Source organism: Sarcophilus harrisii, chromosome 3 (assembly GCF_902635505.1).
Source record: "Sarcophilus harrisii chromosome 3, mSarHar1.11, whole genome shotgun sequence".
Lineage (NCBI taxonomy): Eukaryota > Metazoa > Chordata > Mammalia > Dasyuromorphia > Dasyuridae > Sarcophilus > Sarcophilus harrisii.
Window position 1 is genome coordinate 140,835,958 of NC_045428.1, and position 14,298 is coordinate 140,850,255.

The 14,298-nt window shown below is 36.4% G+C and overlaps 1 protein-coding gene across 1 annotated transcript in view; it reads left to right on the top strand.

Moving 5' to 3' along the window:
- The window catches only part of GPC5 (glypican 5), a 2,065,974-nt gene extending 2,055,556 nt beyond the window's left edge, over positions 1 to 10,418 (top strand). Inside the window, exon 8 of the mRNA XM_031963619.1 lies at positions 7,232 to 10,418. Coding sequence (XP_031819479.1) covers positions 7,232 to 7,389 — 158 coding nt within the window. The 3' untranslated portion in view covers positions 7,390 to 10,418. The remainder of the gene's footprint in view (positions 1 to 7,231) is intronic.
- Positions 10,419 to 14,298: the final 3,880 nt, after the last annotated feature.

The window sequence follows — 14,298 nt, forward strand, 5'->3', positions numbered from 1 at the left end:
TCCTATAACCCAATGAATCATTAGTTTATTCATTTTCCCAAATAACACAGAAGGATGAAACATGTACCCAAACAATGAATAATAATGTTGCAACTCACATTGTAAAATCAATATGTCAGATTAGTAGAACTGAACTTCTTTATAACGTTCACATTCCTGGATGGAGAGCTTACCTTCTGAATTATATATATGTATTGACCTAATTACATAAATATTGACTTTTCTTTATATGAACCTTTTCTTATCCTCACTGTAATTATAATGTCAATATTTGTTGCTTGTAGTAACATTGAATTTAAACTTGTTAATTTTGATTGATAGTATTATATCATGAGATATTCTCGTGAAAAATCTTCATGCCAAAGGAGCAAATTTAGACACATAGTTAATAAATAACAATAATTGCAAATTTTAGTTTTTGATACCAAGTGATATATGTTTATACAGATAGAAGTTAAGTGAATGATAATTATTTTATTATTATCCAATAAGAAGCCTAGTTTTTCTCAACTCTTTTCTTACCCATTAAATTTGAAATAAGATGACCAAAAGCTTTCCCCACATCCTTTTGCAATCCATAGTTGTAGTTGCACATATTTTGCTTTTTTCTCTTTAGTTAATTGCTTTTGATACAACCATATGTTTCAGCCATTTCAGATACTTTGTAAGTTTATGGATATTATTTTTCTTTTCAATTACTTTCCATGTTAAAAAAGCACCAAAGGGAAATGGGGGTTGCTAGCGGGTTTCTGGGCTGAAGGGTCTTATTATGCACAAACCCATCAGCATGGGAGGTATTACACAAGCACATAGCAATAACGCAGAGGCTATTAGGGATGACCCTCCCCTCAGTCAGTGCAGGCTCGATGTGGTGTAACAAACATGAATTGTACACACAAGTAGCAGAATAGCAAACAATATAAATCAACATGGTGTTGGAAAAGATCACCAGAAGTCCTAGAAGGTGGGTATGTAAACAACAGTCACACATACACCTTCTTCAGCAGCCAAGAGATAGTCCAAAACCAATCTATTGTCCATTGTTTCACATGTCAGGGAATCCAATGATCCCCCTGAGTTTTTGAAGTCCTGAAAAAGTCTTTTTATGTGTTAGGGAATCCAATGATTCCAGCAGATTTTGAAGTGTTGTAACAGTCTTATCATTTCTCAGAGAATCCAATGATTCCTGAGAGTTTTCAAGTCCTATGTCTCAGAGAATCCAATGATTCCTGAGGGTTTTCAAGTCCTATGTCTCAGAGAATCCAATGATTCCTGAGAGTTTTCAAGTCCTATGGCTCAGAGAATCCAATGATTCCTGAGGGTTTTGAAGTCCAACAATCTTTGATGTCCATGAGTCAAACGCCATAACTGCCACACTCTTTCAATGGTGAGCACAATCAGCAACAGCACCACCCGATATTTCTTGGGTCTTCTCCTTTGTTTCAAAGGTCTGCTCCGTCTCTCTGCGATGGACAAGGCAAATATGGCTCGTTGGCACCCATCTGATTCCTTCTCCACCTGTAGAGATACAAGCAAACCCTCTCCCCAAAGCAGTTAGCCTATCTGGTCCTTTCCATTCACCACTTTCTGGGTCTCTCCACATCACCTGGCGATTATCTAAAGATAGTGGAGCTGCTCTACTGGACACTGACCTTCGGTGGGTTATAAAACCTGTCAGCACGGAGCCAGTGCATCTTTGTCAAAAATCAAGAAGTTAATAGTATAAAGAGCTAGATTTAGAAGTTCTCTAGGGTTACCTGTGGCTCCCCCTTTCTTTTGTTTTTGGAGGAGTGTCTTAATATCTCTGTTTCTCCTCTCCACTATTGCCTGTCCTTGAGGATTAAAAGGTATGCCCGTGGTGTGTAAAATCTTATACTGTGCACAAAAAGTGTGCAAAATGTTTCGAAGTATAAGCAGGACCATTGTCTGTTTTTATTGCTTGTGGCACACCCATAATGGCAAATGCTTGTATGAGGAATTCAGTGACCCTCGGCTGTCTCTTTTGCTGCTGGCATTGCAAAAGTGAATCCTGAAAAGTGTCTACCACAACATGGATGAAAGACAGACGACCAAAAGATTTATAATGGGTCACATCCATTTGCCAGATTTCATTGGGTCTCAAACCACAAGGGTTCTTCCCTGGAGGCAGTGTAGGAGCTTGGAAAGGAAGGCAAGCCTTACAGGCTTTTACTATGCTCTAGCTTCCTCTTTTGTTATTCAAATTGTAAACGTAAAGCTCAAGCAGCCTGATGATATTTAGAATGAGATGCCTGAGCTTCTTGGAACAAAGGGGTATTGACCAACATAGTTAGAAGGCTATCTGCCTTTGAATTGCCATCAAATATGGGACCTGGAAGTCCACTATGAGAATGGACATGTAATATATAGATCTTACCTGGATGCTTTCTCACTTGCTCTTGAAGTTTCTTAAAGAGCTGATATATATTAGAGGCTGCAAATTTTATTTGGGCTGTGGCAATTCTTTGTACCACACCTACTGAATAGGCCGAATCAGATATTATATTTATGTCTCCTGGATAATAAGTAAGAGCTAGAATGATCGCGTACAATTCATTCTGCTGAGTGGACTGAAAAGGAGTTCTGACTACTCTCTTTATAGTTAGATCATGAGAGTACACAGCACAAATATTATGTTTGGATGCATCCGTGAAGATAGTTGGTCCTTTAAGAGGAACTTTAGAAACTTTTTCTTCAAGAATCCATCGCCAATTATGTAATAGTCTAGTTATCTTTAATGGAGACCCATGTAAAAAATTTGGAGCCATGGCTAATAAAATTTGCCACTCTGGGATGGTCTCACAACACACATTAATTTGTGTATTGGTATAAAAGGTGTATATCTTATCAGGTCTTGTCCCAGATAATTGTACTGCTCGCTTAGTGGCCTTTAATAAAATTCTAGCCACAAGCACTGGGTAGGGTGTAAGGCTTTGTTCTAGTTGTGCCGGGAGGTTCACCCACTCTATCACACTGTTTCCTTGATGAAGGACAGCTGTGGTGCCTCTTGTGTGGCAAAAACTGATATCTCCAAGGGTTTTGAGTGACTCTTTCAACCACATTGGATAAAGCCAGTTCAACTTCTCTCAAAGCCTTTTGAGCTTCTTTTGTAAGCTGGCGTGATGAATTTAAAGCACTGTCTCCCCTTAAAATGTCATATAACGTTGTAACTGATAGGTAGTCAAGCTTAACACTGGTCGCATCCATTGGATATCTCCTATCAATTTCTGAAAATCATTCAATGTGTTTAGCTTTTCTGTTCTTAAGGAGAGTTTTTGAACTGTAAGCACCTTAGGGTATACTTCATATCCTAAATATTGAAAAGGAGCATGTCTTTGAATTTTTTCTGGTGCTATGTATAATTTGTAATTCCTTAGTGTTTCTATGGTCTTTTGTAGACATGCCTCTAACATTTGTTCCTCAGGTGCACATCCCAAAATGTCATCCATGTAATGTAATAGCATAACTTTGGGAATGCTTTTCTTACTGAGCAAGAGCAGCAGCAACATACATTTGACACATAGTAGGGCTGTTTTTCATTCCCTGTGGCAAAACTGTCCATTCATATCTTTTATAAGGCTCAGCTAAGTTAACGCTGGGCACTGAAAAGGCAAATCTTTTCATATCCTCCTTATCCAGAGGGATAGAATAGAAACAATCCTTAATATCTATGACCCAAAGAGGCCATTCTCTAGGCAACTGAGTAGGAGATGGAAGTCCAGGCTGAAGAGTTCCCATAGTTTCCATCTGTTCATTCACTTTTCTTAAATCCGTTAACATCCTCCATTTTCCAGATTTCTTTTTTACAACAAACACTGGGGAATTCCAAGGACTTAGAAGGTTTTAAGTGTCCTTGGTCAAGCTGCTCCTGTACTATATCTAATAAGGCCTGAATTTTATCTTTACTTAAGGGCCACTGCTCTATCCACACTGGTGTATCAGTTTTCCATTGGATAGAACAGGTGAAAGTGTTGGCAGGCCTTCAACAGCAGCCCTGCTTAAAAAACCGAAGTACTCATTTTAACCCTAATTGCTGTAAAACGTCTCTTCCCCACAGATTGATGGGGATTTTTCTCAACTATAAAAGGAGTAAAACTCCTGTTTTTCCTTCAAAAGTCCATCTCATAGGGGCAGCACTAACTTCAGCTGCTATTGATCCTCCTACGCCAGACATGTAAATGTCTGCTTTAATTTTTGGCCAGTGACTAGGCCAGCTGGCACCTCTAATGACCGTCCGATCTGCACCAGTGTCTACCAATCCTTCCAATGGAAGGCCATTTATATAGATTGTGAGCATAGGTCGGTCAGTTGTTACAGCTGCTGTCCAGTAAACTGCTGGATTTTGTGATCTGGAATCAGAATCTGGGTGACTACCACCAGGCTGCTTATTAGGATTCTGTATGAGTAAACCTGATGCTACTATTTCTCCTGGGTGATAAGTCACACATTGTCTGCCTGTATTGGTGACTGGGATATTATCTACACATTCCCCAGTTTCCCACATCAGTATGTGGATGGACACTGTTTTGTACGTACTCTCAGGAGGTAAAATGGTCAAGCCTACTGTGCCTGGAGGCAAGGGATCCATAGGCTGGAGAGGAACAGATTTCACCTCTCCAGGGGGTATCTCAGTTGTCTCAGCTGCATACAACTCTATTCTCCCTAATTGTAATCCCTTTCTTCCATCAGGTTGCTTCCTGGCTGATTGATTGTGTAATCCCTTTCTGCCATCATATGGCTTCTTGGCTGATTGGTCATATTGGGGTATTGGCCGTCTAGGCACTCTCTGGGTGCACCATTGGCTGCCATCATGCCCCAAGTGTTTTTTGCCTGGGGCCCTGGGGCTGGGCCCCTCATCCCGTTTCCCTGAACCTGTCTACATTCTGAGGCCCAATGGAAGCCTCTGTTGCATTTTTGGACATGGGATACTGGGTCTTGTTCTCCCACCCTGCTTTCTCACTCTGCCTCTATACCAACATTGAGCTTTCAGATGCCCTACTTTACCACACTGAAAGCATTGACGTGTCTCTCTAGAAGTCCCTTGCTGGAAGGGACCCTGTCTACCCATGTTGGGATCTTGGGAAGTCTGCATCATAGTCTGGCTATAAAAGGCATTTGTGCCCACTGTGGCACAGCATCTTATGAACTTCTCTAAAGGAGCATCCTTGGGCAGTCCTAGTATAATCCTTCTGCACACCTCATTAGCATTTTCCTTAGCAAGTTGCCTTATTAAAACATCTGTTGTTGGATTTTCCCCATTAGTTCTTGTGATAGCAGTCTGCAAACGTCCCACAAAGTCAGCAAAGGGCTCATCTGGCCCTTGCATTATTTTTGTGAAGGCTTCACCTTTATCATTTTTATTGTGAATCGAATCCCACGCTTTGATAGCATTAGCAGCAATTTGCTCATATGCTGCTACTGAATAATTAACCTGTGCTGTGACGTCTGCATATGGACCTATACCTTGTAGTAGGTCATAGGTGATCGCAGCATGAACAGCATTTTGACTATTTTGTTGGGCTTGTATCCTACAGAGCTCACTATATTCAGAAAGCCATATGTAATTTTGTCCAGGTTCTAGGCATACCCTTGCTATAGATTTCCAGTCATCAGGAGTCAAGACTTCGAAAGCCAAATTCTGTAACAGCATCTTAACATAAGCTGATGTAGCCCCATAATTAGTGCAGGCCTTTTTAAGATCTTTAATGATTTCTACATTAAAAGGAGCGTATCTTAGACTTTGATGACCTGAGGCATTAGACTGGGAAATTACAGGAAACATAAGTGGTTGTAGCTCCCGGATGTCCACACCCTTTTCTTTGGCCTTCATTAAGCCCTCTTGAAGCCTGCTCAAGGTTGGTCTCCTCACTGCCCCCCCCACTGCCCCTCCTCCCTCCATCCCCGAGGGTGGAGTTGGTGGAGGAGAGTCAATCACTTGCTCCTGGGGTGGGGCTGAAGCCGCCTCCTGAGGGGAAAGGTCACCACACCCTTGCTCACTTAAGTCTCCATGCCCTGTGGGGATATGGTCATTAATCTCTTCATTGTCTTCCTCCTTAATATCATGGCTAATTTGAGGAGGAGTGGAAGGAGTCAAGGGCTTTTTCTTTCTTCTAGGGATTCTTAGTGCTAACTGAAATACATTGTATAAATAAAATGCCTCCATGGGAATTGAATGAGGACCATATTCTCTGAAATGTATGAACATCTCTTGTCCAACCCGGGACCAGTTATCTCGAGAGATCTGCTCTTCCTCTAAGATCCAAGGGGAGATGCAGTTTAATATACCCACAAATCTCGCTATCTGTTCCCAAGTTATAAGTAACCCATGTATTTCTGTCAGCTTAATCATGCTTTCCATAGCACCACTCTTGGGTGGGGTTGGGGGCGGGGATGGAGAGTCTTTAGCTAGCCTTTGTCCCATTTTAGCCAAAAAAAAATTACTGGTTTAGTTTTTAAGAAAATAAGTTCCTTATTTGTCTATTAACAATACTCACCCAAGTTCCTGGTCACCGGAGACTTCTTCAGTCCTTGGTTCCCACCGTTGGGCGCCAAATGTTAAGATTGTGTATTTTAAGATCAGCAAGAGACAGGAATTCAGGTTAGGGGAAAATCGTCAGTCTTTATTCTCAGTGAAGAAGGATCGGAGGTGGAAGAGAATCGGCGATAGCAATGTGTGCAGCTGAGTCAAGAAGCTAGCTCGACCAGCAGCCACACAACCAGCAGCTTGGAGTCTCGAACTCAGCCCAATCTCTCCCAGCTTGTCTTCTTCCCTCTCTGCCTCCACCCACCAAAATCGTCATTTCCTATACAACACATCAGGACTTGCAAGGAGAGTGGGCAGGGACCATTCTTAATCCAATCATGTATATTAATAGAGTATAGCCCAATTACTATCTAGCCTCATGTACTTGGGACCTCAGTGCATCAGCTCAAACCTCAGCCCATTACAGTTATTAAAGTAGCAATCCAAAGATGTTGAATGTTTACTGTTAAAATGTTACTTTGAACTACATCTTAAGGGATTGCCTTCTCCAATTCAAGCCTTATGACCCACTGACTGAGAAATTGAAGTTGAATGATACCACTTAGAGTGACTTGCCAAACTTAAATGTTCTCTGTATTCTATATACGAGATTGTTCTGGATGCATCATGTGATTGATAATGAAGATGGCATCTCTTACCTTATATTTTCTTTCTTTTTTGCCTCCACAGGGATGCCAGATGAAATGAACCTCAGTGACGTCAAGCAAATCCATCAAACAGATGGTGGAAGCACTTTAGACTCAAGTGGAGCAGGCCGCTCAGCAATGACTGTTCATATGACATTTACTCTGATTAGTGTGGCAACATTCATATTCAGTCTTTGGTAACAGAATAATTCTGGCTCAATTCATGTGTCTTGCTGCTATCGTCATTCCCCTCCCTCCCTTCATAAGCCCAGAATAATAAATCTGTTGAATGTAGAAATTATATGTATGGTAGTAGTTATCTTATTAACCTCTTAGATACCATATTTGAATATTCAAAAAGTATCTGATTATTGCCTTGCTTTAAAATAGGAAGGTTATCTTTAAATTTTAAAAAAATCATTTTTTTTTGGTTTGGGGAATAGACAACATGAAAAATATAGCACATCCCTCCTGCAAATGTAAACAGCATGAAACTGTTTTAAACTAAAATAATATGTTGTATATTTTAAAATATATATTTTAAGATTCTTGTTTTCTGAAGGAAAGCCCTAGTAAATTTGAATTATAAAGTTTGTAAAACAATGGAACATTTCATATCAACCACTAAAATAATAAAAATTCAAATCCCACTATGTTATGCACATATTTCCAATTATTCTGCTAACAATCACACTGGCTACTTTATGTTTCTTGTAAGTCATATAAGGAAGGGTAAACCTGGGCTGAAAAATGACATTTCATATTGTTACATGATGAAATTTAGTTGATTTTTATCCATTCCAATTTAGCTATTAATAGTTCTTATAAATGGTTGTTATGGTTGTGACTGACTCATATTCCATTACACCATAAGTTTGTCTTGAGTATCCTTGTACATTCATCTTTCCCTTGCTTGCCTAATAGATTTAGGTATTCTATATACCATATACAGACTACACCTTAGGAGTATATCTACTCAACTGATTGACTTTTATGTGGAAAAATACTTTAAGGAATATCAGTCATTTTTTTGGCCAAATAATACATAAGTCATTCATACTTCAAAAAGTAACCCAGAATATTGTTAGATTTTTTAAGCCCTAAACTTCCGATAAAGTTGAGCATCAATGAATTTCTAAGATGACTCTGATTAGCCAAAGAAAACATAATTATTAACAGTATAAAAAACTTGGACATTAAATTTATACCTTTTCTTTTCCCAGTATATTAGGAAAGTTGCTGATCTGCAGTCCCTGATTTCCCAGTTCCCAGTCCCAGTATGCTGATGTCTCAGCATACAATGATTAGGTTAAGTTTATGACACTATATAAAGAGGAAGAGATAAGTCAGATTTTATTAAGGAATATCGCATTCAGTCAATGGCCAATGATTATAATTAATGTGAATTGTCGTCCTAATAAAGAGAAGTGCTGAGCCTCTTTTTATAATGACTTGAAAGGACATGGAACGACCTCTGATGAAACAGCTAAAGAGGACTCAGTCAACAGCAAAAAGCACTAAAGTAAAAGTTGTTTCCAACATAGGGAACAGTCTATCAATAAAGCATGTTCTTTCCAAAATCTATACTAAATTAGAATCACACACACGTGCCCATGCACACACACACACACACACACACATTATTCTTGCTGAAAATATTTTTGGATCATCTCTTTTGAGTTTGCCTTCAGATTCTAGGATACATTCTCTGGCAAAGCCCTCCTATAGAAGGACAACCAATTCTACTTTGGGGTGAAAAGATCAGACTCCCTATATACTCATGGATTTAATAGATCAGACTGTTACCTCTCTTGTAAGTTAAATGTTGGAAGAAACAGAAAGAGGATGATATTGATAAGTTAAATTAAGTGGAATTGATAAAGGCAATAAGAGATAGAACTGCTTGTAGATTAGGGACTCCTAACACCTATAGTAGGAAGTAATAAATAGATCAGGTTCTGGGAAAAAATTTTAAGAAGAGTTTAAGACTACTAGAAATACCAGGAAATTACCAGATAATATTCTTATGACCCTCTCTGGATAAAGAAGGAGGCAATAACATTTCACAAAGCTTTCTTTTATTTTTCTCCTTAAAATTTCAATATTGATTAAGAATATATCAGTCAACTGAATTCAGTTGATATAAGTAACTGTGTATGTACATATATGTAAGCATATATAGAGTAGTTCTTTGGAATAATATAAATTACATTAATTGTCAGTTGGCATCTTTGGCTTTGTGAGGACATAGACACAATTCTATTCATTTTGTCAAAATGGCTTCGCATTATTTGCACAAGGATTGCTCTGTTCATTTTTTAAAATATCCTTTTATACATCCAGTTTCCCCCAACAAATGCTAATCTCTATATAGTAGCTTTATAGCAATGAATAAGACGAGAATATCTTTAAAGAGCAAAAATCTTTCAGATGTTCCAACAATGGGCCTTTATCAAATAGAATTCACTATAATTATATATATATGTATATATACATATATATATATATGCAAAACATAATAGTAGACAGTTTCTTAGAGATGATAATAGTAAGAATTTGCTGTATTTACCCCCAACCAATGGCCAATGACATATATCCTGAGTTAAAAATCTAAACTCCTAAATAAATAATTCATAAATATGTGAAGTTAAAATGTTAATTTGTCTATGGGAATGTGTTTCATATGCCAATATCATCAACCCAGCGTATTCTCAACCATATCAGAAACCAATTGACAGGATGGTTTTTAAATTTTAAACAGACAAAAATGAAATTTATGTTTCCATCTTATGCAAGAACTTTCATCTTCACCCTTCAAGATAACATTTCAATTCTCTAAGCAATAGCTTTGCTGCAGGCAATATGAAAATTTTCAAACATATATCTGTCCTTTTAAAAATACAACTATAAAAAAACAAAAAAATGCAAATAAAGAAAACTAATAATCTATATTACTCATGACAATGAGACAGTTTCTCTTGTGTCTATTTCCCTTAGAGGAATAAAAAATTCTATGAGGATTGTCAACAGATCCCAAAAAGAAATTGGCAAGCAAAGAATATTATGTGTGGATCTGGACATAAAAATCACCTAAGAGACATTTCATGGCCTATTCTTTTCACAGAAGGCAATCTAGTTGAGAAAAGATCATTAGTGTTGTTCTTTACTCTCCCAAAAGGAAAATATATACATATATATATATATATAGCTATTCAAAACAAAATGCTCAAATTTTCTAATATTCTGTGTAATAATTGAGATCTATTATTCAATAATTTTCATAACAAAAATTTCTTAACAGATATTGTAATGTTTCTTTTAATGTACTATTTAATTTACAGGAACCAGTCAAGATTAAAGTTTTTTTGTTTTTTTGTTTTTTATGTTTCACATGTAAAACAAGTTTCCTGGTATTTTGAGTGAAATTCACTAAAACAGACAGAGATATTCATGCTTATTTTGGTCCATAGGCAATGATAACCTATAAAGTTGTGCAGGTTGATTAAAATCACAAAATTTTATGTTTAAGGCTGTTATGATGTAGACGATATCAAGTTTTTCTTTCAATACTGCATAATGTACATCCATCATTGTTAATAAAAACAGTATGGAGAAAATAGAACTCTGAGGTGTGCTTTCTTTGGATATAGATAAATACCTTTTTGTAATTGAACACTGAAGGAGAATTGCTTTTATTAATTTCACTAGTTCATGGATGACTGGATCAGTCAGCTACTCACAATTATTTCATCCAGTCCTTACCTTATATATGGGGTATCAAATCAAGCATCTTGGTTTAAAAATTACAACAAGTAAAAACTTTTTGGGTTTAAAAAATGAACCTTATGAGTAACTTGACTATAGGAAGCACCACTCTTAAGGTGGAAAGAGCCTAGAAGTAATAGGATGGCTAGACCTACACATCTAGATATCTAAAGGATTAAATAAGAGGTTTGGAGCAGATGGTTTCTAATGTCTTTATAACTTTTGGATTTTATGTTGAAAATTTCTATCAAAAAATACTAGTGTTCTAGCTTCCAGTGGCCTCTCCTTGTTAAATTTTGAAATAATCATTGAGAATCTACCATGACTCACTCATAAGTAATGATTAATAAAGTTTGAATATTCTTTTAAGACTAAACTGAATATCTTGATTGTTCTGTTAAATAGGTTTAAATGTGTTTCTTTTACTTGGCCACTCATAGTGGAGAAATATTTAGAAGGCAGAGATTATAGGGAAGCAGATTATTTTTTTCAATAATAAAAAAATGAAAATTTCTATTAATTGGAACCATATAGAAGATTTATCTTGAAATTATTTTGCATATATCTTTATTGGTACATGTTGTATAACACAATAAAATGCAAATTTATTGAAAGAAGGGATTATTTAATCTGTCTTTGTGTATCAAATGCTTGGTATCTGACAAAATAAAATAAAAAATAGTTATATGAGAGATGATAATATAGCATGAGAACCTCTAAAATCCCTTGGTTTGTTGAATTTTCTTTTTTTTAAATTATTATTTAGATTTGATTTTATTTGTATGAAAAATGTTTCTTTTCCTTTTTTTTTTTTATTATAATAACTTTATTGACAGAACCCATGCCAGGATAATTTTTTTACAACATTATCCCTTGCACTCACTTCTGTTCTGATTTTTCCCCTCTCTCCCTCCACCCTCTCCCCTAGATGTCACAGTATATCCTAGATACAATATATGTGTGCAGAACCGAACAGTTCTCTTGTTGCACAGGGAGAATTGGATTCACAATGTAGAAATAACCCAGGAAGAAAAACAAAAATGCAAACAGTTTGCATTCATTTTCCAGTATTCCTTCTCTAGGTGTAGTTGCTTCTGTCCATCATTGATCAATTGAAACTGAGTTAGGTTTCTTTGTCAAAGAAATCCACTTCCATCAGAATGCATTTTCATACAGTATCATTGTTGAAGTATATAATGATCTCCTGGTTCTGCTCATTTCACTTAGCATCAGTTCATGTAAGTCTCTCCAAGCCTCTCTGTATTCATCCTGCTGGTCATTTCTTACAGAACAATAATATTCCATAACATTCATATACCACAATTTACCCAACCATTCTCCAATTGATGGGTATCCATTCATTTTCCAGTTTCTAGCCACTACAAACAGAGCTGCCACAAACATTTTGGCATATACAGGTCTGTTTCCCTTCTTTAGTATCTCTTTGGGGTATAAGCCCAATAGTAAGCACTGCTGGGTCAAAGGGTATGGACAGTTGGACCCTGTCCATAATGGACACAATGTCCAAAATGGACAGATTCTGCCATTTTGGGGTTCACTATTGATCTTTTGTGTTTGTGTTGGATGTTTTATAACTTCTCTGCTGATCTACTGACTTGCAACCAGAGCCCACTGCTGTATATTCCTATAGATTCCTCCTTGTAGATTCTCTGCCACACAGAGTCTGTACCACCCCAGAACTCTGAGCTATCTGTGCTGACATTTGTACTCAGCTGGTTGATTAGCTGCTTCCTTTCCATTTCCAATTGAAACAGACCTTTTCTGGTGATCTTCAAAACTATCTTCTGCTGATAATTTGTTGCACTCCCAATATTTGTGCATTCTGCTGGTCCAGAGATAAATCAGAGGCTGAATTTCATAATTAGTGTGAGGGCTGTTGAGAAGGTCAGAGAGAAAAGTGTGCCATATCCATCATTATGGCTCTGCCCCCAGAAATATATATACACAAACTAAGTGGTTTAGCATCTAAATTTTTAAAGGAGAAGTTAAAAGAGTTGCAAGAAGAAATAGAAAGCAAAACTATAATAATGGGAGATCTCCACCTTGCACTTTCAGAACTAGATAAATCAAACCACAAAATAAATAAGAAAGAAGTTAAAGAGGTAAATAGAATACTAGAAAAACTAGATATGGTAGATCTTGGAGAAAATTGAATGGAGACAGAAAGAAGTACATTTTCTTCTCAGCAGTTCATGGAACCTATACAAAAATTAATCATATATTAGGACATAAAGACTTCAAAATTAAATGCAGAAAGACAGAAATGTTAAATGCATTTTTTTCAGATGATGATGATGCAATAAAAATTACATTCAATAAAGAGCCAGAGGAAAATAGACCAAAAGAAATTGGAAACTAAATAATCTCATCCTACAGAATGAATGGGTGAAACAGCAAATCATAGACACGATCAATAATTTCATCCAAGAGAATTACAATAATGAGATGACATACCAAAATTTGTGGGATCCAGCCAAAGTGGTAATAAGGGGAAATTTTACATCTCTAGAGGCTTACTTGAATAAAATAGAGAAAGAAAAGATCAATAAATTGGGCTTGCAACTTAAAAAGCTAGAAAAACAACAAATTAAATCTCCTTCAATCAAATGCCAAACTTGAAATTCTAAAAATATAAGGAGAGATCAATAAAATTGAAACAAAAAAAACTGTTGAATTAATAAATAAAGCTAAGAGTTGGTTTTATAAAAACAACAACAACAACAAAATAGATAAATCTTTAGTTAATTTGATTAGAAAAAGGAAAGAGGAAAATCAAATTGTTAGTCTCAAAAATGAAAAGGGAAAATATCCACTAGTGAAGAGGAAACTAGAGCAATTATCAGGAGTTATTTTGCCCAACTTTATGCCAATAAATTTGACAACCTAAGTGAAATGGATGAATACCTACAAAAATATAGATTACCCAGATTAACAGGTGGAAATAAATTATTTAAATAGTCCCATTTTAGAAAAAAGAAATAGAACAAGCTATTAATCAACTCTCTAAGAAAACCCCCCCCAGGATCAGATGGATTTACATGTGAATTCTACCAAACATTTAAAGAACAATTAACTCCAATACTATATAAACTATTTTTTTAAAAAAAAATAGGAAATGAAGGACTTTTACCAAATTCCTTTTATGACAGACATGGCACTGATATCTAAACCAGGTAGGACAAAAACAGAGAAAGAAAATTAGAGATCAATCTCCTTAATGAATATTGATGCAAAAATTTTAAATAAAATATTAACTAAGAGATTACAGGTAATCATCCCCAGGATAATATACCATGACAAAGTAGGATTTATATAAGGAATGCA